This window comes from Aptenodytes forsteri, unplaced genomic scaffold (assembly GCF_000699145.1).
Source record: "Aptenodytes forsteri isolate BGI_AS27 unplaced genomic scaffold, ASM69914v1 Scaffold193, whole genome shotgun sequence".
Taxonomy (NCBI): Eukaryota; Metazoa; Chordata; class Aves; order Sphenisciformes; family Spheniscidae; genus Aptenodytes; species Aptenodytes forsteri.
Window position 1 is genome coordinate 17,256,328 of NW_008795405.1, and position 23,246 is coordinate 17,279,573.

The following is a 23,246-nucleotide window of genomic DNA, read 5'->3' on the forward strand; positions in this document are numbered from 1 at the left end:
CTGCCAGGGGGGCAAATCCAGGAGCTTCCACTTCTCTGTGTCCACAGCAATGTCTTGGAAACAATAGTGTCAGTCAGTCTTTTCAAATGAAATCACTCTAGTGCAGGAGGCAGCTCTGAAGATGACAGTAAACTGAGCATGCGATGTCAATGCTCGTTGCTGTAACTTGCCCTTTCTTTAATTACCATATGGATAAGCATTCTCGTTGGGGACATCTCCAACATGTGGGTCATGCTGGCAGCGACCTCTTGTGCGATATTGGCCATGTCGAACTGGCTGTGCTAGAGGAGGATTTTCTGGATGCCTCGCATGCTGCTGTAGTACACCATGAAGGAGCCAGGCTCTATAGGTGTGTCTAAGTGCAGTGCAGAAAAGGAGGCACCCTCAGTCCTGATGGTGACTACCTAAGCTGGAGTACCTGGTACTCATGCTCGTACCAGGCTGACGGGAGAGCTAAGCCTCAGCCTCTTCTCCGAGTGGTGCCTGACACGCACCCTGGCTGCAGAGCACCCTCCAGCCTGGCTTCTGGTGCAAGGGCAAAGGGCTGAGGCACGGGCAGCTTCTGCAGCAAAGACCCTCTTTGTGCAGCTTAGGAGGATCTTCACCAGCTCTCTGGCGCTCTGATGAAGGGCTTGTGCTGATTTAGAAAGCTTCAGTGTGTTCACAAAGAGGACGTGGTCATCAGCAAATCTGAGCTCCTAGGCCAGTTCTTCAGATCGTAGCGCAGCAAGCTGTCTGCGCTTGCGTGGTGTTGTACAATTTGCTGTTGAGCCTAAAGGGTGCATAGCCTCCTTTCTCCACGTTTCTGGGGCAGACAGCAAAGGAAATGAGGTGTTAAACCCAGTAGGAGCTGGAACACATCCCTGCTCAGTTTTGATGCCATCGGAGACAAAAAGGCCTGCCAGCAATCCCACTCACCAGCTGCCATGTGGAAAATCCTGGAGTGGGCTGAGATTCAGGAAAAGGTACTAAAATCTGTCTTTGCGGGTGACGGGGTCCCTAACTCGGCCATCTCCTGAAGCAGGAGACGGAGCAGAAGTGGAGCTGAGTCCAGCAGAGGAAAGGCTGGAGTGATCTGATCTCTGCTTCTATTCTATTAAGTAGGTAGAATAGATCAATGGATTTGAAAATGGAGTAGCAGCAGTTCCCTCCCTCAGCACCCTCCTCCCAGGCATTGCTGGAGGATTGGGTCAGTTTTTAGGACAGTGCCGTGTTGTTCCTCCCCCCTGTCTAGTGCTTATAGCAGGTGTCCCCTCATGCTGCACGCCTCTGGGGCAATCCCCATACAACCAATGCATGATCACCAGCGGTCACCACTGCTGCCTGCCCACAGTGAGTGTCCAGGCTGGCAGGTGTGGGGGAGTACCAACAAGAAGTAAGATCACCTACTGGCACATCCTTCTCTAGTTACAGTTTTCCACAAAAGAGAGCTCTGGTCTGCTGCCGTCTTACCTTATACCGCAGCAGCCGTGGCTGGCAGGGGTGCGTGCTGCCCCAGGATGGAAGCAACCTGGAGGGTGAAGGACAAACTGCTGCCTAATCATAGCAAAAAGGCTCTTCCTATCTCAGCTGGTTTCATTTCTCTTTTCTGGCCCTAATCCACGCTGGGTTGGGGCCAGGAGGCTTCCTAGCCTTGGTTTCTTGTCTAGTTGCTAGACCAACTTCTCCTTTGGCTGGCTGGATGCTCTTCTGCTGGCCGCTCCTTAGAAGGACCTTCCACGTGAGCCAGGCTAGCCCCTGTGTGAAAGAGGAAGGGAAGGTCCTGGCCTCGCACACAGGGAGTGGCGCTGCTTGTGCAAGTGTCTGTCACAAGGCAGGAAGAGTAGGAGTCAGACTTTCCCAAGTCTCAAGTTAGATCTCTTTCTGGCCGCCGCGATGAGTGTGGGTAGGCTGACGTGTAGGACAACAAAAGCTCTCTGTTGGTAGATGTAAGTGGAGTAGTTTGAGAAGGTCCCAAATTTTCTTCTCGGCAAAGTAAAGCAATAATTTTTCACAGTGTTGTGAGAACTTTGCTGAAATTTTCTCTCCTGGAGAAGAAAAGGGAAAGGGGTTCACAGCACCCAAGGACGCTGTCAGGAGGACCTTCAAGCCTGTATTATAGTCACGCAGATCAGCAAAGAACTAGGAGGAGGCATAATTCATCAACCCCATGGTTATTTGTCCTGCGCACAAGCTGCTGCTGTCCTTTTTGGAGGCCATAAATATTCACAGTCAACTCAGGCAGATGGTCAGCCAGTCATGTCTCTGGGGAGCCAGAAAGTCTCTCGAATCCTCACTGTGAGGAGCTGGTATCTGTTTGAAGCGGCACTGAAAAGGGCTGTTCATCTCATTGACAGCCCTGGCTATGGCCAAAGCGTGGCCGCCTGTGTCAGCTGGACTGGAGATGTCCTGTGCACATCCCGGGGAGGGAGCGGGGGGATATATGCTGAAGTCTCCCTAGATAGGTAACTGTGACCGTCTCACCGCCACCGCTGAAGGAAGCAGCAACCCAGAAAAACCTCGAGCGTTGGCTCTTGCTTAGACTGTCATATGCTTGAATTCGAGGAAAGTTTTCTTCCTTGGCAGAGAAAGAGCGAAGCCACCCTCTGGCTTGGTGCTAGCCAAGAGCATTGCCGCTTTCCCTCCTGCCCCAGCTCTTGCTGTTCCCGGGCTGGCTGCTGGTGGGATGTGCCTCCTGCCACGGCCACGGCCACGGTCCTGCTCTCTTGAGCAGCTCCTCCCTACGTGTGACGCGCTGCAGACAATGTCCCCAGAGGATCTAAGGAAGAAGTACTTGTTACCAGGAAGGACAGGTCTCTCAGATGCCTTTTGAACCCTCTGAGCCCCGGGAGTGGGCAGGGCTGAAGTAATGTGTTCCCAGAGCAGGAACACACCAGAAGTCTGGAGGAAAAATGGTTATGGAAATAACAACAACAGTGACAATCAGAATAGGTGGGATCGAGCTCAACACAAAGGCAACGCATCAGCCGAAGGAGGCATCTGTTTCCGTGGAAAAAGTCATCTGCTGCTGTGATGAGCCCGCGCCTCTCCTTGCCTTTGGGGAGCTGGGAGGCAGAGAAGACAGGAGGGACGGAGGTGGCTCAGCACGCTGGCGGCCAGACTTGGCTGTGCCTGAGCTACAGACAAAGCTCAATGCCTTGGTCTGTGCGTAGGAAAAAGCAAGGGAGCTCTTTTCCCTGTTCACTGCTCTGGGGCAATGGCAGCTACAGCTTTTGTGAACCTCTGGGCCAAGCTGAACATCAGTGGGGTGAACACGTCAGCAGAAATCCTAATGCTTTGCAGGAAACATCATGTCAGTTTTGGCCCTGTTCAGCTTGGTGGACTCTGAGGTGACAGAAGGGACCATCTGTGGTTTAAAACAGGTCAGCCCCAAACTGCAGCATCTCGTGGTGGCCCTGGGTTTGTGGCCTGCAGATGGATGGTCTGGAAATACAGCTCCAAAGGTGAGTGGAGACCTGTCCACAGCCTGCTGCTGTGGAGTCAGCCTGGGTTTGGAGGGTGATGCAGTTGGAGGTAACCAAATCCTGGACAGTGAAGGGCTGTGCTCTGCCTGCTGGCACCATTTGGTCACGGCTGGTGGTGGTGGCAGCCTTCACTGCCTGCCAAGCTAAGTGTCCCTGAGCCCAGCCCAAACCCAGCTAGGTGCCTGAGTTCCCGGTGGCGGGTGCACTCGTGCACTGCGACCCCCCTCACTGCAAGCGGTGCAGTCCCCTGCTGCCAGCTCCTCGTGTCTGGTGAGTGCAGACCTGCCCTGTCTGCCCCCTGTGTTGGAGGTTGTCCTGCAAGACCTCAAGGGGCTGCTGCCACGTCCCCCTCTCCTGGGCTGCGTTCTTGTCACCCGTGGGGTCATGTTCAGGCTCGGAAAGCATCACTCAGACCTGCAGGTCTGAGCCCCCCACTGGTGGGGGGCTGCCCAGGGGCAGGGCAGGAGGGTCCTGCCCCATGGAAACACTGCCCAAGTGGTGGGGTGGGGGCTCAGATTCTGGGACCCATCAGCCCTGCTGCAAGTACCCCTGGCTGTAACGGCAACACTCTGCTGTGTTTTGGAGCTGCACCCTTCACGAAAACATGAGCATCCCCAAGCAGACCCGAGGTCCTAACGAGACTTGCCAAGGATTTCTGCTGGGCTGCAGCTTCCAGCCTGCACGGACATCAGCCCAGCCCGAGATTAAACAATATCCTTTAATAGGAACAGACGAGCACCCATTACTAGGGTGGGGAGAAAAGAGCATTCCCCATTCAGAGCCCTCACACAGGCAGCGCGAGGGCCGCAGGGGGACTGGGATGCCCTGATTTGGAAGTCTCTTGCTCGACCCGACTACTCGAAAGGCGGCTGTTTCCTGCACTTGGGCCAAGGGAGATTTTTTATTTAGAAGATTCCTCTCCTGCTCAGCGTAGAGGGGAAGTCGAAAGAAGCCAGCTCACGCTCCTGGCCTCTGCCGAATGTGACTTTGACCTACAGCAGACACGGGAGTTGCCACTGGCTTGTCAGAGCCTCCTCGGTGCGCGGGGCTGGGGCTCACCGGCACTGCCATTTATGGGGCTCCAGCCGTCGCCCTGATTAGATAGCGCTCGCCCGGAGCAGGGGCAGCTCTCCCTCCTGGGCCTCGCAGCGTTGCCTTGCTCCTCGAAGGCCACCCGGGGTCCTGCCGGGGGGAGCCCCCGGGAAGGGGGCTGCTGAAACACTCGCCAGCGTAAACAGGAGCTGCGTTCAAAAATAAGCTGAGAAAACAGCCAAGCTGGAGGGCATCGCTCCTGTTTCCACGAGAATGAGGGAACGCAGCCTGCCAGGGCAGCGCCGCTCCAGCCTCAGCTTTCCGACCCCGCTTTCGCCCCGCAAGGAGATTTCTCCCCGGCTCTTTCCTGCTTTTACCCCTTTGTTATTTGGTCTCCTTTGGGTGCACTCTCACTGTGGTCCTCGCTCTCTGCAACTACTCCTGCTGCCCCCCAAGCCTTCCTGGGGTGGCAAAGCCCCATCCTGCCACCACCAGCACCCCAGGGTGCGGGGCACGAGGGGTCCCATACCCCAAAATGGCCAAAACTTGGAGGACAAAGCACAGAACCTGAAACAAGGAGCTGGGGGGCTGCGGACCAGGAGTCGGCCACATCTATTGCAGGGTTTTATTGATGCCAGCGCTTGGGTTGGCGCAAGGGTCTGTCCTAAGCCGGGTTGGAGAGGGGTGTCCCCTTTGGTGCCCTCCCTGCGCTGGCGGGAGGTGACCTGGGGGGGGGCCAGGGTCTCCTGCTGCAAGTGGACCACGAGGCTCTTCACCTCCGATAACGTGCTTTTTAGTCTTTTCCATTCCCAAGAGAAATTCTGCAGGAATTTTCTAGTTCTGCAGGAGTGGCAGCGGGGAGAGGAAAGGTTGAGCTCTCTTGAGACCTTTGTACTTTATTTTTACATTTGTTGTTGGGTTTTTTTAAATCTTGAGGAAGGAACAGACTAAAAGGGGCATAAATAAAATCCAACTAGTTGGGACAAAAATACTTGGTTGAAGTCCTCGCCCAGGGCTGTGAGTGAGTTTGTGCATGAGAGAGACACTCAGCTAAGGGAGGATTCTGCATCTCAAACCAGGATTATTTTTTTTTCTATATTCCATCTGGAGAAGAAGAAGAGTGACCAGGTTAACCCTCACCTCTGAAGAGGGTGAGCGGGAAGGCAGAGGACCATGTCCAGGAGCCGCCTCGGCCACCCTCTCCCAAGCCTCAGCAAAGCTGCTTCCTCCACACTATGAAATACTCTCCAAGGGCCAGTTAAAAGCCTGCATGATGTTTTGCTAAATGCTAAATGCAACATCATACAAGCACAAAGTACTGTTAGCACTAAGCCTGGCGTAAGCTGAAGGAGCGATCTTGTTTTCTTTTCCAAGCCAGAGTTTGGGGGTTCCCTGTTGTTGATGCCCCCAAAGCCCAGCCCTGGAGGCGTCCTGGTTAGCATCGCATCCCCTTGCTTGGGGGGTGGCAGGGGGCTTTTCTACCCTGGAAAGGAAAGAAAATACTGCCAAGCTTTTGGCCGCTTCTAAAATATGCTTTAGCTGCATGCTTCATGCAGAGTGTAAGTGCCATTGCTTAAAATAAGTATGTATGTATTTAATTTTCTTGTCTTATTTTCCAAAGATCCCACAGTCTCAGTGTGGCTTGATAATAGTCCCTCACCACAGGTTACCTTTTCTGAGAGGCTCATTTCCAAGTCCCAAAATATCTCCCACAACAGCTCGTTTGGAAACTGCAGCCACTCGGCCACGGCCACCGAGTCCCGGGTGCCAATGTGAGCACAGGCTCGCCAGCATGGCTGGCTTGCTGCTGCTGTCCACAATTACCTCTGCCGGCACTCCAGGGTTTTTCTCAGTGGGGCGGAAGGGCACAAAAGAACATGTTGAGAAACAGAAAACGGAGAATTATGTGCCAAGTTCAAAGATTAGTGGTTGACTTATTAGGTTTTCCCCTAAGTATTAAGTAATGCTAAATGACCTGCACAAAAACCAGAAGGGAGGATTAATAAAGGCTTAATGGTGGATGCTTGCTGCTCTGTCCACAATTACCTCTGCCGGCACTCCAGGGTTTTTCTCAGTGGGGCGGAAGGGCACAAAAGAACATGTTGAGAAACAGAAAACGGAGAATTATGTGCCAAGTTCAAAGATTAGTGGTTGACTTATTAGGTTTTCCCCTAAGTATTAAGTAATGCTAAATGACCTGCACAAAAACCAGAAGGGAGGATTAATAAAGGCTTAATGGTGGATGTTTGTGTTTGAAAGTGTCATGGGATTAGTGCCGGCAAACAACAAAGTGTTTCCCCCTCACTGGTACCCACTGGAAGATGTTTCTTAGTATCTTAAAAATTGTTTAACATTACTTCCTAGTTTTATGAGTCTTTTTAATAACTGTTCCCATGTCCATTCAGCCTCGAATAGCTCTTGGGTTTATAAATGTATGTCACTGTTTCTCTATATCTTCTTGATGTGTTTACTCCAAATCCGTTTTAGGTAATCTAATAGGTGTTTTGGTGGTCCCTGCTCAGGGCTGGCTTTAACTGAAAGTGAATAAACTGAGCTGAAAGGCACGTCAGCTGGGTATTTAAACAAACCCTATACAAGATGGTGGCTCGCCGGAGAAGTTGTTCTTGGTGGAGGCTTCAGTCTTGAACTAAGTTGTATGAACGTCAATGACAAGCAAAATGGAAATGATCACAAGAGAGGACAGTGTACAGGTACCCCAGGAAAGTAATGGCTGAAAGGGCACGTAGGCTAAATACAAAGACATGTCAGTGCTGGCTTTGACACTGATTATATAAAACTATTTGGAAAAGATACACTGGCCATCTGCTGTCTTATGCCTCTTCATGGGCTCCAGCTGACGTACTGCTTTGTGTCATTTCTCATAAATACTGCTCGAGGGCTGATCCTTTATTCCTTGTAAGGAAAAACAAAATATGACTTTTGTCTGCTTTTAAAGCTGTGTTTTATACTACATGCAAGGGTCTTCCCAGCCAGGCATTCAGGGGTATCATGCCCAAGAACCAGGACCACCCAAATCAATTCGAAGGCATTTCGAGGGGAGCAGGAAGGGGCTGTGCGGAGGGGTGCTCAGCCCCTGGAGACATCCTGGTCCCCCCAGGAGAGGAGAGGGACACAGCGTCTTACTGACAATGGGTCGTGGCATCAGGCAGTGACGCCCGGACTCAGGTGAGCCCAGGGCTGCACCCCAAAGCAGGCAGTCCCCTCGCCTGTGTGAGGACACGGGTGGCCACCAGCACAAAACGCTGCCAAGTGTCTGCAGCCACCAGTGGGAGAAGAGGCCGGATGCTCTGGGGGTGGCAGCTGGGGCCAGACTGAGGATTCCCCGCTGGGGCTGGGGCCTGGTTTTGTCCAAAATTTAGGTTACTGCCAGGGAGTGAGGCATGTGAACCAAGGCAGAGCCCCGTGCTGCCGCAGGGACCCTTCCCCTCTGACATACTCAGAAACCGGCCCCCCCGTGCCAGGGGTGCTGCCCCACAGAAGCAAGTGGCAGCTCTGGCGGAGATGGACCCTCTTCGTCCCCTGCTGAGGTTGTCCTCATCACCTTGTTCCAGCTGAGTGGTGACACAGGCTGCAATCCGAGGCAGGCAGCTCCCCCAAGCTAAGCTGCAAGGTCTCTGTCCTGCTGACGAGTCTCTTTTTGCAAACCACAGGGTTCATTGCAAATAAAAACCACCAAAAAAAAAAGCCCCAAAAAGGCCAAACCACCAAGTAACAGAAAACACGTAACTTACGGCTCTGGGTTGGTCACGTCCCCCGCTTGCTGGCTGTGAGGTTAGCTCAGCCTTTTGCCTAGATGAGCCCTCAGCCCTGCCCCACTTCGTAGCACCCCACAGAATGAATAAGTCAAAGTGAGCGCTTTGGTGAGATAACCGGTGGGCAGTTTAGCTATTGCACAAGGACGGCTGATGCTCAGATGCAAGGTGTGATACACAGCAGCTGCTGCATTAGTGTGCATCTCACACAGCCCAGCAGAGAGCTGGCTGGTGCAACCCCTACTGCCTCTCAACCTGGCTCTCTTCCATGTTAATGCAATCAGGAGGTGCCTTGCGGTGAGAAATGGTCTGTATGGTCACTGGTGGCAAGGGACACTGGCCAGGACACAGCCCTTTGGGACATCACTGTGGTGGAGAGGTGCAGCCTTCCCCAGCACTTACCTCCTGCTGCTGCGATGGGGCTTCACAAGAGTTTTGTGGAGGGAAAGGATGGACCTTCTGGGATGCTGTGAGAGCTGGTGCGGGCTGGGTATCAGCCTCTGGAGAGCCACGAGCAGAATGGGGAAGTGCCCAGAGCACCCGGGGGGCACTGAGGCTGAGCGCCGGGGGCAGCTGGGTGTACTGTGGCAGTTGCACATGTGTCCATGCATGCCTGGCCTTGCATTCCCACCTCTGCTCTCCTCCAGCCTCCAGGGCAGCTGTAAGAAATCCTCAAGCCTCTCCCGAGGCTTTCAGCAGTGGGAAATAGCTGAGCTGTTGATTCCTCGTGGCCCTTTCCACCCTCTAGGTAGGTGCAAGGTTTGGGATGTTGCTGGGGCCCCACCAGCCACCCCTCCGTGGGAGCAGAGAGCACCCCGTGCCACCCACCAGACGGAGGAGAGGAAGAGGTGCTGGCAGCAGCATGTCCCCTTGGCCTGGCAGGAGGGCAGGGGGGCACATCCCAGAGGCAGAGGGAAGGAAGTAAGGCACTTATTCCAGCTCTGGGGGAAAAGAGCATCCTCAAGATGCTCAATGATGTTTTGCCTTAAAACAATGGCTTATAACAAAAAAAGCCAGCCATCACTCTCCCATAGCAAGAAGCTGACACTCCGGGGCTGTGAGCGCTCCCGTCCATTGCAATCCTCTTCTCATGCATGTTCCTACAAGTATCTCTGGAGCCATCTCTCCCCGGACAAGTCTCAACTCAGAGGCTGTTACAGCAGCAATCTGATACGATGGTATCCCAATGCCCTTCGCTGAAGACAGCCCACTCATGGAGCATTGTGGTCCCACGGCTCTCCTGGTGTCCATCCCCACTGAAGACCTCTCCTCTCATGCCCATCCGGACACACATTCAGTCACTCGCTCCCGGCACATCCCTCCGGATCGGCACTGCCAGTGCGGAACAGCTCTGCCGGCTTCCTGGTAATCGCAGGCACGCTCTGCCCAGCAGCCCGGGAACATTGTCAGCCCAAACGGTGATTAGCGATGATTCAGGGGATTTCACCACAGCCGTGGAGGGAGACCGGCCAGTTTCTGCAGGCGGATGCAGCCTGGCCCACGCCCCCAGTTTTCCTGCCCGAGATGACTTCACCCCAGTGCGGAACAGCTCTGCCGGCTTCCTGGTAATCGCAGGCACGCTCTGCCCAGCAGCCCGGGAACATTGTCAGCCCAAACGGTGATTAGCGATGATTCAGGGGATTTCACCACAGCCGTGGAGGGAGACCGGCCAGTTTCTGCAGGCGGATGCAGCCTGGCCCACGCCCCCAGTTTTCCTGCCCGAGATGACTTCACCACCCGGTGCCTTACTGAAACACCAGTTTTCCTGCCCGAGATGACTTCACCACCCAGTGCCCTAAAACTATCTTGTTTGCCTCTCACTGCTGTGGTCGCCTCCAACTTTGTCCTGGGCCAGCTGGGCCAGTGAAGTGGGAGAAATGCTCTCTGTGCCGAAGCCGGTGCACAACCTCCATCAGTTCCCGTGGGCAGGGCTGGCACCAGCGCTGAACCCGCCATTGGTTTTCCCTCTGGTTTCACTGCGCTTTGAACATGCGGCAGCGTTTGAACTGCAAACAGCCACTATTTACATCCCAACAAAACTGTCCTCAGTGTATGTATGTGTTAACCGCTCTGCTGGACTGGGCTAAAGAACATGGGGTTTCAGCTGAGTTAATTAATTCACTTATTTTCCAGTCTTGCTCATTCCCGAGTAATCCAGGAGAGCTTTGCTGTGCTCGAGTACTACCATCAAACACCATCACAATAAGTCACTGCAAAAATATAAGCTGACACTTCAAGATCTCCTTTAGCACAGGTTATCATCTCAAGTTTTACTCTCTGGTCATCAATAATGGGTGTGGAAAGAGCAATCAGACTGCAGCCGTTGGCCGAACCTTGCACCCACCTGCCCTAAACACAGTGAGAAGCCAAAGTCTTTACAAAGATCTGGGGCTTGCATGTGTTCCTGTCAAACTACTCTTCAGTTCTGGTTTTAGTCTGAAATTGCATCATAGAAAGCTCGGGGTTGCCCATTCTATATTTTTAGCTGAAGCTTTTGACATTCAATAAAAACCTCAACGTTCATATTTTTCTGAGTGTTACCCTTTCTATCCATTTTCCTGGGTGTTAAGTATGAGACATTTTGCCCTTTGAAAGTTTATATTCATATATATACACACACATATATATTAAAATATACATACATACATATATATGTATATATAAAAATATACATATATATATATATATGGTTTCTCATAGTCTTACTCACTGGCTGGAGGAGGAAAACAAAAATCTTTGGTAGGTTTGGATGCATCTCTGTTTATTTTTACCTTGTCTGGTAATGCAGATTTTCCCCGTTAATTGTCAATCCCAGTCTGAGCCCACGCTGCCAATTTCATTACTAGACCCAGACTGTGGGTGTAGTAGATACGGCTTCCCACCTGATGCGCTCAACCTGAGCCTATGCAGCGTTTGAATAAAAAAAAAGATGGTCTTTCAAAAGGCGGGGGAAACCCAGTATCTCCACGTACCAACACCTCTGCAGCCCAAGGGCAGCCCTCGCCATTGCATTTTCCCGTGCGGCGGCCGGCTGCTCGCAGCCGGTGAGGCAGAGGTGCTGTGGGGCCGGGCACCCAGGACAAGCGGGCTGGGCCTTGAAACGGAGCTGGGCGGGAGCTTGCCAAAAGCATAATTTCTGTATAAGAAAATAAACCCCAACATGTCAAAGACGGGGGAAGAGGGTCAAGCGATGCAAAAGACCTGGTTCTGATCAGCCTCTCATCTCAACTTCTTTCTTAGGCTGTGGGGTGTCCTCCTCCAGCACTGGCTTTGGCTCCCCCTTCACTGGGGACAAATAAACCCGACGAAGCCCAGGATGGTGGAGAAGTGTCCTGTCCCGCTGCTGGAGGGCTGGAGCAAATGGTCACCCGGGCTATTTCCAGCTTTGTAACTACGATTTTGTAGGAGAGTTGGTAAGGCAGACTGGCCAGAGGAACGTGGGGCAGCCAAAGGAGCCTGCTGGCCTGCTGCTTCCCCAGGGGAAAAAGAAAAGCAAACAGGAGATGAAAAGGCTGTGATGCCGCCTCCATTCCCAGAAGAGTGCCCTGCCCACCATGCTACCACATGTTGTGTGTGGGGGTGGGTGGGTGGAGTAAAAAAAAAAAAAAAAAAAAAAAATCACTCAAACTCTCCTGCTCAAGCTATTCCACCTTGCATAAGAATATGGTAACACTCATCTGAGGACAGGCTGGAGCCTAAACCTCCTCGCTCCCAGATGGGCGCCGGAGACATTAGGCAATAGCATCTTCCTTTTTCTTCTTTGCCTAGTGATGGATTAATTACACTGGGCAAAATGGAAAGCCGGAGGAAAACATTGCCCTGGCTTTGGCTGTGTTTGGGGCTGAGCCGCTCCGAGCCAAGCTCGGCCGAGCCGAGCGAGGATCCCCAGCGGAGGGCAGGACTCGAGCAGCAGCCTCCCGCGACCCCAGGCAGGGCTCTCGCCGGGCATCCAGCAGATAAAACCCCCTTGCTCCATATTTTGATTTCGTAAGAGAGGAGTCAGACGGGTTGGCCACCTCATCCCAGGAAGCAGGAGCCTGCCTGGAGCACCTGGACCTCCTCGTGAGGCAGCCGTCCTGTCCCCTCGCTTGGCTGGGGGCACAAGGGAGCGTGCGGGGAGCTTGACCACTTCACTCAGGCCTGGGAGCTTCCCACGGCATGGCAGGGTGCCCAGGGTCGATGTCGTAATGCTGAGCTTACCATCGTCCTCTGTGTGGCTTAGTCCGCAAGCGGGTGAAAGACCATGAATAATTTTCCAGTACACAGCACAAAAGTGGAATAAGGAGCATTTATGGGCAGTCTACTGCCAGTAAGTGTAATGTGAGAGGTCAATGGTTTCCTAAGCAGCTTGATTTCTTGAATAAGGACCCTGGGGTCCCAGCAGGCGATGTGCTGCCTGTGCCACGCAGGCTGAGAGGGAAGGGGACTGGGCTGGCTGACTGCTGCCAGCGCAGGCGTTGCCCTGCACGGGCATCGCACGCAGGCCAGGGCTAGGCAGCTGCTCCTCCGAGGAAAGCAGAAACGTTCAGAAGAAAAAGACAATGACAAAAAGAAATTCCCCTTGAAAATGTTATAAAAACGGTGCGTGTTTCGAGTGGCGAGCCGGCAGCCGAGGGACAACATGCCAGCCTGTGGGAGCAGGGCATGTGAAGGCAGCGAAAGAGGACAATGCAACAAGGCCCACGTTACAGCCGGCAGAGCTCAGCTGCTCTCACTGGCAGCGGGACGGCAGCGACGATCGCTGCTCCCGAATCTGTAAGCGAGAAAAGTTCAGTTGAAACTTCACTGGAAAGCCCAGAGATGCAACACGCGCCTGCATGCCCCGAAGGGCTTCCCGGCCCCCCTCCTCCCCCAGCCCGCACCCACACATCATCAGCACTTTTTCAGCCAATGGAGGAGCCTGTGCACAGCTCCAGGCTTGGTGAGGAGTGACGCCATCACTGCTGGGTGTGATGCAGAGCATGAGCTCACCCATCCAGAGGGCCCTGCCGGCTGCGCCAGCTCCTGCGTCCTTCCCAAAAGCTACGTGACACGGGTGGCTCCACCAGCAAGGCTAATTGCAGTTCCCCTGTATAAAGCACAGCAGCGACTGATGACCTCCCTCTCCTCCCCCAAGTTTAAGGCCAAGGCACCCCTGACACATGGCAGCTTGCCATCACCCAGCACAATTTCAGGTGCTCGAGGCACGAGCGAGCGGCCACTCCATATGACCTACTTTGTACGGCCGCAGTATCTGAGCGACCCACGGTAGGCACCCAGGGCACGACGGTGAGTAATGCTGAGAATCAAACTGAAGCTTTTAAGGCAAGGGGGTGGGAGGTTTAATTTCTCTCTCAATCACAGGTTTTTAGCGAGTCCCAGCTGGGGTAGGTTGCTGTGTCCAGCCTTTTGTGACAGGTTTGTTCTCTGGAATATTTTCAATTGCTTTGTACAAGCTGAAACAAAAGCATGGTCGTGTTACTCCTCGTGGCAGCACAGGAGGGAACACAGCAAAGCTGGTGGGTGGGAAAGAAAACCAATTTAAAAGTATTTTCTAGTTGGATGCAAGCATTGAAGACTGGCTTGCTGCTTTGACCATAATTTTTTAGCCAGCTACAGGTCCTCAGCTGTAGCTCAGCTACAGTCCCCTCAGACTGCGGGGACCCAGGGGCTAAAATGAGACAGAGATGTAGCAGCTCCAATGGGCTGCGGACACAAGAGAATCAAGATGCACAGGGAGAGAGATGTTTTTATTAGTCCAGCTGATATAGCTAAAAAAAAAAGACAAGTCTTTAGGCACGTCCTTCCATTAGATAATTGCTGTGAGCGTAGTAACGACGCCATGTTGAGGAGAGGCACCACTAAATGAACACTCTCTGACTACAAGATGCAGCACCAGCTATTTGCCAAGCATCTGTGAACAGTGACATGAAGCACAGCAAGGGGGATCTAAAGAATATACAGAACCAACCGGTTGTCTCTTGCACCATTTTCCCTTCCCTGCTCTCACAAGCCTTGTACAGAAAACTCCCTGTGCTGATTAACTCAAATACAGGAACATCACCCAGCACAGAACAAAACTCCTACATGTGATCTCCTCTCCCCCACTCAGTTAAATTTGAATCACGTAGAAAGCTATATTAAAAAAAAAAAAATCTCATCTGAGATGTTAATTCAGCCTTTCCCTCACCAAAATTTAATTAGCTTACCCCAACTGGAGCCATCACTTCAGCTAAGTGACAGCCTGCAATCACAGCCTTAGAAATATCACAGCCTCTACAAAAGAAAGCTTATCTACGTGAGTCTATATAAAGCTGCACGCTGTGAAGCTACGTATCAACCTTTCATCACACTCCCTCTATAAAAGTCAGGTTTTAGCAGTGGGTAGAGCTGTTGAGCAGGTGCTATCTGCTTCCCAGGTTGCATGAGTTGCAAAAGCTGTTGTTACTAAGGGTCCAGTGCTCCTAGCTATCAATACTTCTGGAAAATGTTGTTCTTGTAGGTTAATAATGTGGCACTTCCACACAGCAAGCACACACGTATGCTGACGACAGCCATTCTGGAGAACAGACTTACTTGATACAACACTGTAAGCTCACACCCAGAGAACAGCCTGAGCTTGCAAGCCAGACCCAGTTTGGAAAAAAAACCCAACTATTTAGCATGTTTTAATTGACTATACTGCTTTTTTTTTTTTTTTTTAGGTTCATAGGACAACTGATGCATAGGTCAAGAGTCAGCTGAAGAAAGCTACAGTTATCTGGTATTTTCCTATAACTAGCAGTTCACAGCCCCCATCTCTTCCCTGGCTAAGCTGAAACCACTGAAGAGAGAAGCATGGGTTTAGTGTAAGTTTCACCTCACTCCTTACCCCGAAAAGAGCAATTAGTTGTTTATACCAATTCTCTGCACATCTCTAGAGATTAAAGATGTGATCTTCTCCCCACAAACTAGCTTAGCGATACATTATGGGCTGAAGTCTGACCTCAGAGCACTGCCCCACAGCCCCAGGAGGACCTGCCTAAGAACAGCAGCCCTTTGTACCCAGATCTGTCTCCTCTCCCTTACAGGAGTCAGCCTGGCTTGCTGCAGTCAGGATAATAACAGTTTACAGTTGCCATGAGCAGATGCACAAGTCAAAGCTTGGAGGTAGGGCATGTTTGCAGTGACTCACATTTAACACTAGTTCTCAAGTTTACAGCAACTACAATCAAGTTAAAGGTTCACTTCTGACACTGCTTTAGCCACACCCCAACTCAAGTAGACTGCAGCAACGCAGCCAGGAAGATGTGCTAGCACACAAAACCAGCCCCTCTAGCATAACTAAGAAAACTAAGTCACTTAAATCTCAGAGACATTCAGTTAACACATCTAAGACATGTCAGGCCAAAACAATAGTTTATTTTGTTTTCAGCAACATCTCAGCCATCAAAAAAATAAACTCTAACACAGATGGATGGAAGACTTCTCTACAGTGTAACTAAGTGGGCTCTGACCCCCAGGGGTTTGAATTGGAGTGACATTTTATTATTCATCCAATAAGTTAGGAAGCATGAGAATAAAGTGCTTTATTTCTGAGCTGGTATGAGGTCGTCAATGGACTGGCCTTTTTCAAGGCGTTTTTCCATTTCAATGAGCAGCTTCACACCATCCACCACCATCTGCACCAGCTCCACCTCAGAGAAGCCAAGACGATCAGCATTGGAGACATCAAACACCCCTCCAACAGCAGCTGTGTCCACACCACCTGGAACAAGAGATTTAGTTAGTACACTGATCACTGCTAGCACAGGTAAGTCTACCTTTCTTCCCTCACTAGCTTGAAGTGGAAACCCAGCAAGACAACTCTCAACAGTTGCCACTGCTACCACCTCCTACATGCAGGGAGATAAAGCTGCATGTGACTGCCAACATGAGCCACGGAGCATGCCATTAGGCCAGCTCTCTGTTCTTTTAACCCATGAGCAATCTAACCTGTGGTCAGAAGTACCCGCTGTAGTATTTCCTAGCCAGAAGTTAAAGCAGGATTCCCATCCCTGCTTACAACAGTAACAGCTGCCACCAGGTCCACCTTATTTGGTGCTCAGAATACCACATAGGACATACCTAGGTAGCCAGATACAGTAAGGTATAAGCAGGGCACTGGCATCCCCAACTCCTCCAAGATATGATTTTAAGGCTTGGTTCTCTCCATGTGCTTTATAATGGTACCTTTTGGATGGTCTGACAGGCACTGCCAGTGTGAACCAAGACAAGGCTCTCACTGTAGCCAGGCTTTTGCGAGTGTCTTAGGGCAGCCTGACTAGGACATCACTGTATCACCTCTCACCTGTGCCTCGTTTCTGCAGCCGAAGCCTCTTGAGGACTTCTCCGAACTTCTCATGTTTCCCAAGGTTCGGTAGCTTGATGTGCACACCAGCACGGAGTCCTGTTCCAAGGTTGGATGGGCAGGTCAGGATGTAGCCCAAGTGTGGATTCCACATGAACTCGTAGTTTTTGGACTTGAAGAGAGTTTCTATCTATAAATAGAGAGAATGGATGTTTAGAGATTGTTCTCTGCCTGAAGGATGTAGATCATCCATTAGCGCTCATTTACAGCTTCAGTTACATAGCAACAGCCACAACAGTTTGAACAGCTATTTAAGTCAGCCACGTAAGCCCCCTCCATTTGGAAAAAAGGGCCACCAGCAAGGGGCTTTTAAGGCCTTAATCTTGCTCCTAGCAGTGAGACAGGCTAAGTTTAAGCTATACTACAAAATCTGAAGTCACTATCTGTTGGGAAGCTTGATTTAGTACATGTCAAGCTGGCGCATCTGTTAGGATTAGGGAAGGGGCTGGTAAGGCTCAAATTCATATCAAGACTAGAAGCTGAGAAAAGCATTCAGCCTAGAAACTTCAGCTTTGCCCATCCACATTCAAGCAATTTCTCCTCCCACCCAAGGTGTCTCAATGCTTGATTTATAGAACCATGTAGAAATCCTTTAAGTACAGTTTAGACACTTGGATAAGGGTGCCACATCAGAGGACATATTCTAGATTTCATAGCCACAATGCTTTGCCAATATAGGTGTTTCAGAGCCCTCACAGCTCTGGACCTCAGTGTTCCCAGAGACCCAGGCTACGAAGCACCACCATGCAGGACTCCAGAAAGGGCTTGAAAGAGTTTGCATTCTCAGCTCTAACCAGAAAAACATGTACCATGTGAACCTACAGCTCAGGCAATATTGATTTACCTGTGTTAGCCCAGTACAGAAGCGGGTAAATACTTCCTTCATGTTGCCACCTTTCTGCATGGAAATAACTCTAAGGTGATCCTCTTCATTGATCCAAACAAGGAAGGTCTTGTTATCATTGTGCCTAGGAGACAAGGCAAACAACTTGTCATCTGTCCCACCTGACATTTTCAAGACAATTGTAATAGCACCAAATTACTCATCATTGTAGCTTTTATTTCCAGAGGCTCACTTAGTTGCTTCTTCAAAGAAATTAATCCTACTTCTTTCGTCCATGCAGGACCTAACAGAGTTAAGCTAGTAGTTTTTACCCTGCTCTTTTCAAGAGGTAGTTTGAATTGGCCTATATCTAAACAGGTCAGAATGAGTAATAACATGACATTAGCCAGTCTTACAGTATCAAACCCTAAAATCCAGTCATCCCCCTAGCTCACTTGTGGCCTGAGTTTACAAATTTAAGAGATTTCATCTGTTCAGCAGAGTTTGCAGAAGGGTGATCAGTACACACTTTGAGGCAGCCCTGTACAGTGATGCTCATAATGACACCATATTGACAATGTATAACAAAGCCTTTTATCAGAATTTTGTCAGATTCTGTTAAACTGCACTTTGTACCTTATCAGAGAACTAAGTTGAGTTTTCACTACTAATTTTAGATCAGGGCTCTTCAAAGATTCTATATAAGCCTCTGAACACCAATGGGCCCCTCTTGTCCTAGCTTGCAGCTGGCAGCAAGTACTACCATCAGTATTTATCATGCTGATAATTTCTCAGCTTGATTAGGATCAAAAATTAACTAGTACCTGAGGAAAGTTATTTATGCGGACAACACTGAGACTTTACACTTCAAGCTTGTAGATTAGTCATGCTCAGATGACAGTGCTATCTAGTGCTGGCAATCTGCAGGTAGATGATGCAATCTTAAAGGTGACCTACAGAAACAAAGCATGCTTCCTCTGGGTTGTATTGAAGCAGCTACAGTAATAAGATTGGAGTATTCCAGTTGATAAAAACCTAGCCCTTAGCTTAGAAGGGAGCAAGTTAATTATGCTGCAGAAGCTCCTGAGATGCAGAGTTTTATGTAGGTGACCTACATCTGACAAGCAGAACCCTTCCATTCCACACCTCTGCATCAGTCAGCTCATGTCACCGAGTCTCTGGGGGCAGGGAGGGGGGAATCTTACCACTAGTACAGGTAAAGCCATACTAGTCCAGCATCAGCGAGTTTCTGCAAGCAGAAGCGACGAGACTACAAGGGAGCAACCATGCATCCAGTATCAAGTCTGAGCTAAGCCAACGCTACAGTTTGTTACCACAAGTTACTCTAAGCTCCTGGGACAAGAGCTGAATGTAGTGGCACATCTACTCCTTCAGAAGTGATCTACTTTCATAAGCTGATTCAATTATTGTCTGGTGCTTCACTAGACTGTGCTGGATGGGTAGGCTCTGGTTACAGGCTAGCCAAGCTGGCTTATTGCTACCAGCCCAACATGGTGCATAGTAACACTTGTCCAAATTCTGCTGGTTTAGATGCAACTTCCCCAGAGGAGACCACACAAGTTTCTCATTAGATTCAGTAATAAGAGTTCAGAAGCTGCCATTTTGCCCAACAGTTCGAGCCACAACCAAGACTGCAATATTTTTTTGCAGGGACTTTGTACAACTTCTCCCTTCCAGGCATACTCACCAGATACCCCTGGCATCAGGCCAATCTCGTGCCATCCCAGATGCCAACAGAAGAGGAGAAACTGGCTTATCAAACAAGAAGTGATCATCAATCAGCTGCTGCTGCTCTGCATCAGTCATGTTCCTCAGAGCATAGTACTTCCCCTTGAGATCACCTTCCAGACTACCCAGAGCTGAAAGAGAGAATCACTTTTAGGATGGAACCAACAACAGTGCTAGACATTCCCAGCACTTTAAAGACTACACGCAAAGTATGGCAATGTCTGATCTGCTGGGTTTGGTTCCTCCCTTGCTTTCATCTGCAATGACAATGCCTTTGCGGCTTTACAGAACTTAAGGCAGTATCAGATGATTTGTCTGCATATACTACACGCAAAGTATGGCAATGTCTGATCTGCTGGGTTTGGTTCCTCCCTTGCTTTCATCTGCAATGGCAATGCCTTTGCAGCTTTACAGAACTTAAGGCAGTATCAGATGATTTGTCTGCACCTTCCAGGCTTATACAAGTAGCCTTTGTTCCCTTACATGCAGTATAGAATCATTACTGCTGCTTAACTGTACAAGTAGAGTGCTTTCTTCCAAGGAGAATCAAGGTCATGAATATAACAAACAGTATTATTCTAGTCAAGGACTGTTACCCTGCCCTTGAGAGGTTTTGGAACAACTACACTCTCAGCCTCCAGAACTGCACCTTGAGTGTACCCTTTCCTCTCACTTAATAGAGTTGGGAGGCAATAGAAAAAACCTGCAGCTGAGGAGTCTCACTGAAAACTAGGGCTTACTCTAGTCAAGTGCACATTTGGAGCAAGACTACACCTCTAAGCAAGCTGAACATTAATGAAAGTCAATTAAAAGCAGCCACAAAATACTGCAACCATGACTCAAGCCCTGAAGTTGCTACATACCTGTTACATTTCAGGTTTGAGCCATGATGAACCAACCTCTTTCCCCACACACACAGAAAGAAGCTTTCAAGATCAGCAAAGGCCAACTTAAAGCAGTCCAACTACCCTCTGACATGCGCTCTTGCTCTCAGCTACAAACTGCAATGCTGAGGCAGCTGTAATGTAATGAGCCTTTTTCAGGGAAGGCTCATGTTCAGACTAAGTCTTGAGGGAGGCTGCTTTTGCCAACTGCCTCCATTTTCAAGCTGCAAAGAACACCTCTTGTGCAAAGGACATAAGTAGTTTCCCCAATGCACCCAGTTCTCACTTTACCTTCAACAGAGAGCTTTTCAATAGCCCGCCTCTCTCCTCGACTACAGTGCGGGGGAAGACAGAATCCACGGATGCTTCTACCAGTTCTGACACGGGAACTTAGCACGTAATTGGGATCCAGGTCATCACCTCCCTACAAGATTAGGAAACCAGTGAGTACAACCCCGTTGCCAAGATACCTACCTTAAATACATGTAGGTTCCATGCATTTAAGCATGCACCTTATACTTGAGATATTGACTACTTGGCCTGTAAGCCAGTGTCTTACTTCAGGACTATTTTCTTCAGCATTAGCTCAAGTATCTGTGTAACACAACCCTTGTTTTGAGGCTAAGGCTACAGCTACTAAGTAGTGCTAGAAGATACGGATACCACCACACCATCAGTTTTATGTCCACTTCAGACTACAGACTGGGCTTCTGTTACCCCTTCAGATCTGCAATCTAGAGGTATCAACATAAGGCAAACCCTTGTTGTTTATGTAGGTGTTTACTCTTGCAAATGAGAATTATTCACTACTGTCCTCCAAAGTCTTGTTTTAAAGATGACCTATGGCTAGCCAATCAACACGGCATTAGGAATTCCTAGAGTCTACAGTAACATTTGAAATCCATAAAATGGGGAGAAATCCTTAATTCTAGCCATAACAATGTCTATTCTATAGTATGAGACCACCAGGTGATATTTAAGATCCAAGATGGGATACTAGAAAGCGTTACGTTTTATGACAGTCCTTGACGCCTAGGACAGTGTTGTTTAGCTTGACTACTACAGCCCACAGTTCATGTTAAACATGTTTGGCATGACCTACATTGCAGCAGCACATGAAGCTGGTTCTACCCAGCCACTGACATCCTACAGCCACAAGCTCTTAAGCCTAATTGTACTGGACACAAAGCCTTGGGGGGGGGGGGTTCTGTGCTGGGTGAAAGTGAGGGGACAGAGCCTGAGCAATCAGTTTAGGCAGCTGCCAACAGCTTTACCCAGTCCTCAGACCAGTAGGCATCAGTAATTGATCAAAAGTTTATACCTGCAGGTTATCAGCATTCAGGTCGGTCTTGTGCTCATCAGTTGGTTTGTAGCCACCATGCCTGTCTTCAATAACTGGATCAAAGAGTTCCTTAAACACATCATAGGATTCTTCATCACCAGCTACGCATCCTACTGTCATTATGAAGGGATGGCCTGGAGTGGTAATAAAGTCAGAAGAGCTAAGTTTGGGTGATGTTTGGCTGTATTCCAGCGCAGCACTAACCAGGCAAGTTCTTTAGTGGTAGGTCTAGTCACTTAGAAATGCATTCTTACGTAAAAACATTTGGAGACCCTACATTTTACACTTCATCCAGTTAGTCAAACGCAGTGCTATGGAAACCCATAACTGTTGCCATTAAACCACGCTAATTCATCAAGCTTGGTTTAGGACAAATTTGCACAGCACATCCAATTTCACTAGCTAATTTAGACCACTGGATAGTATGTCTAAACAATCATGTTTTGCTGTAAGCAAGCATACTTCACTTTTTGTTCCTTCTGCTACAGACAGAGCTGCATTTCTGTAGTCTGCTCATAAATACCACCTCCACAAGATTAGTTGTAAGTCACCATATTCAAAAGCACCAGTTACTTCAGCTGGCTCACACAGAATATTCTCAATGCATTTTACCAGGATTATCAACCCCAGTCTGAATGACATCATCCAGGGTGAAGCCACTGGGTGTGACTCTGTCTCTCAGTTTCTTGTATAAATCCAGGGTTAGAACTTTGGCCATGTGGTTGTTGTGGGTGCTCAGGTCCGGGTACTCCTCATCAGGAGGCAGTCTCTGATTATTTAGTTGGGCCATTTTGATATTGCTAGAGTAAAAATAAATACTGTAATGTTAACATGTAAACACATCTGCTCCCCCTTTTTTCATAGAAGTGCTAGAGAACATCACATAACCAGTTTGGAATAGGAATAGACCAGAACAGCCAGGTAAGCCCACATTTTTTTCCCCTCCGCGGTTGCGTTACAATTAGAATGCATTTGGTTTGGGGTTTTTTTTTGTTGTTGTTGTTCAGATTGAAAGTATTTAGCAGAGCAGTTACATAATTGAAGTGTCTGGGAATTGATTTGTCAGATCACAGCAAGGAACATGGCTTGATAGAACAAGGCCTCTTTTAACACAGCCATGTGTTTAGAGCCGTCTCTCAATGGTTTATGAGATTTGCCTCTCAGAAGCTCAAGAGTTCTGGGTGCCGTTGTCAAGAAGCACTTCCAGTAAGGAGGGAGAACAGATCGTTATGCAGATCTAACGGTCCCCAGCCGTTACCTGGGTTGTCAACCCCAGTCTGGATGACATCATCCAGCGTAAATCCACTGGAAGTCTGTTTATCCCTCAATTTCTTGTACAGGTCCAGGGTCAGCACCTTGGCCATGTGATTGTTGTGAACGCTCAGGTCAGGGAACTCCTCATCAGCAGAGTGCTTCATCTTCAGGAGGTTGTGGCTGTTTGAGAAGGGCATGTCTGACCCTACCGCAGTCACTAGGGGAGAAAGAGGGGAAGCCTATCACTGGGGGCTTGGCAGGCCTCCAAACTGCCCAGGATGGGAAGCCAGGCACCCAGGCAAGGTCACCTTGGCTGTTGTTCCACCCGTGCCTTTTACACCTTTGTTGCTACAACACCTTCCACAAGAGCCAAGGAGGAGGAAAGAAGAAAGTTCTTCACCTCCACCAGCCTTGCCCCATCCTTAAACATCCCCGGCGCAAGGGCAGGGGCTCTCCCCGCTCCTCCAAGACACCGTCCGGGTGAAGGGACGCACCCAAGGTCGCACAGAGCAGCCATGGCAGCGCCGGGGCCAATGGGGGGAGCGTCCGGACCGGAC

General features: G+C 49.8%; 1 protein-coding gene across 2 annotated transcripts; it reads right to left on the reverse strand.

Annotated features, from left to right (window-relative positions):
- Window positions 1–15,625: 15,625 nt before the first annotated feature.
- Window positions 15,626–22,906, reverse strand: CKB (creatine kinase B). 2 transcript variants are annotated; one of them, XM_009280869.2, is made up of 7 exons: window positions 22,694–22,906; window positions 21,415–21,569; window positions 20,385–20,517; window positions 19,169–19,340; window positions 17,482–17,605; window positions 16,578–16,767; window positions 15,626–15,995 (listed from the first exon to the last, which is right to left on the reverse strand). In XM_009280869.2, exons 1-7 carry the CDS (start codon window positions 22,884–22,886, stop codon window positions 15,817–15,819), a joined length of 1,146 nt encoding a protein of 381 aa, XP_009279144.1. In that variant the 5' UTR covers window positions 22,887–22,906; the 3' UTR covers window positions 15,626–15,816. The 2 variants fall into 2 exon arrangements, with proteins under 2 accessions (XP_009279144.1, XP_009279145.1); XM_009280870.2 differs by lacking the exon at window positions 22,694–22,906 and adding an exon at window positions 22,048–22,233.
- Window positions 22,907–23,246: the final 340 nt, after the last annotated feature.

Coding starts and splice junctions, on each gene's coding strand:
- CKB (XM_009280869.2), bottom strand. CDS start 22,886: ATGCCCTTCTCAAACAGCCACAACCTCCTGAAGATGAAGCACTCTGCT. Junction 20,518..21,414: donor TGAATGCTGATAACCTGCAG/GTATAAACTTTT, acceptor CTAATCTTGTAG/GGAGGTGATGACCTGGATCC. Junction 15,996..16,577: donor GCTGCAGAAACGAGGCACAG/GTGAGAGGTGAT, acceptor CTCTTGTTCCAG/GTGGTGTGGACACAGCTGCT.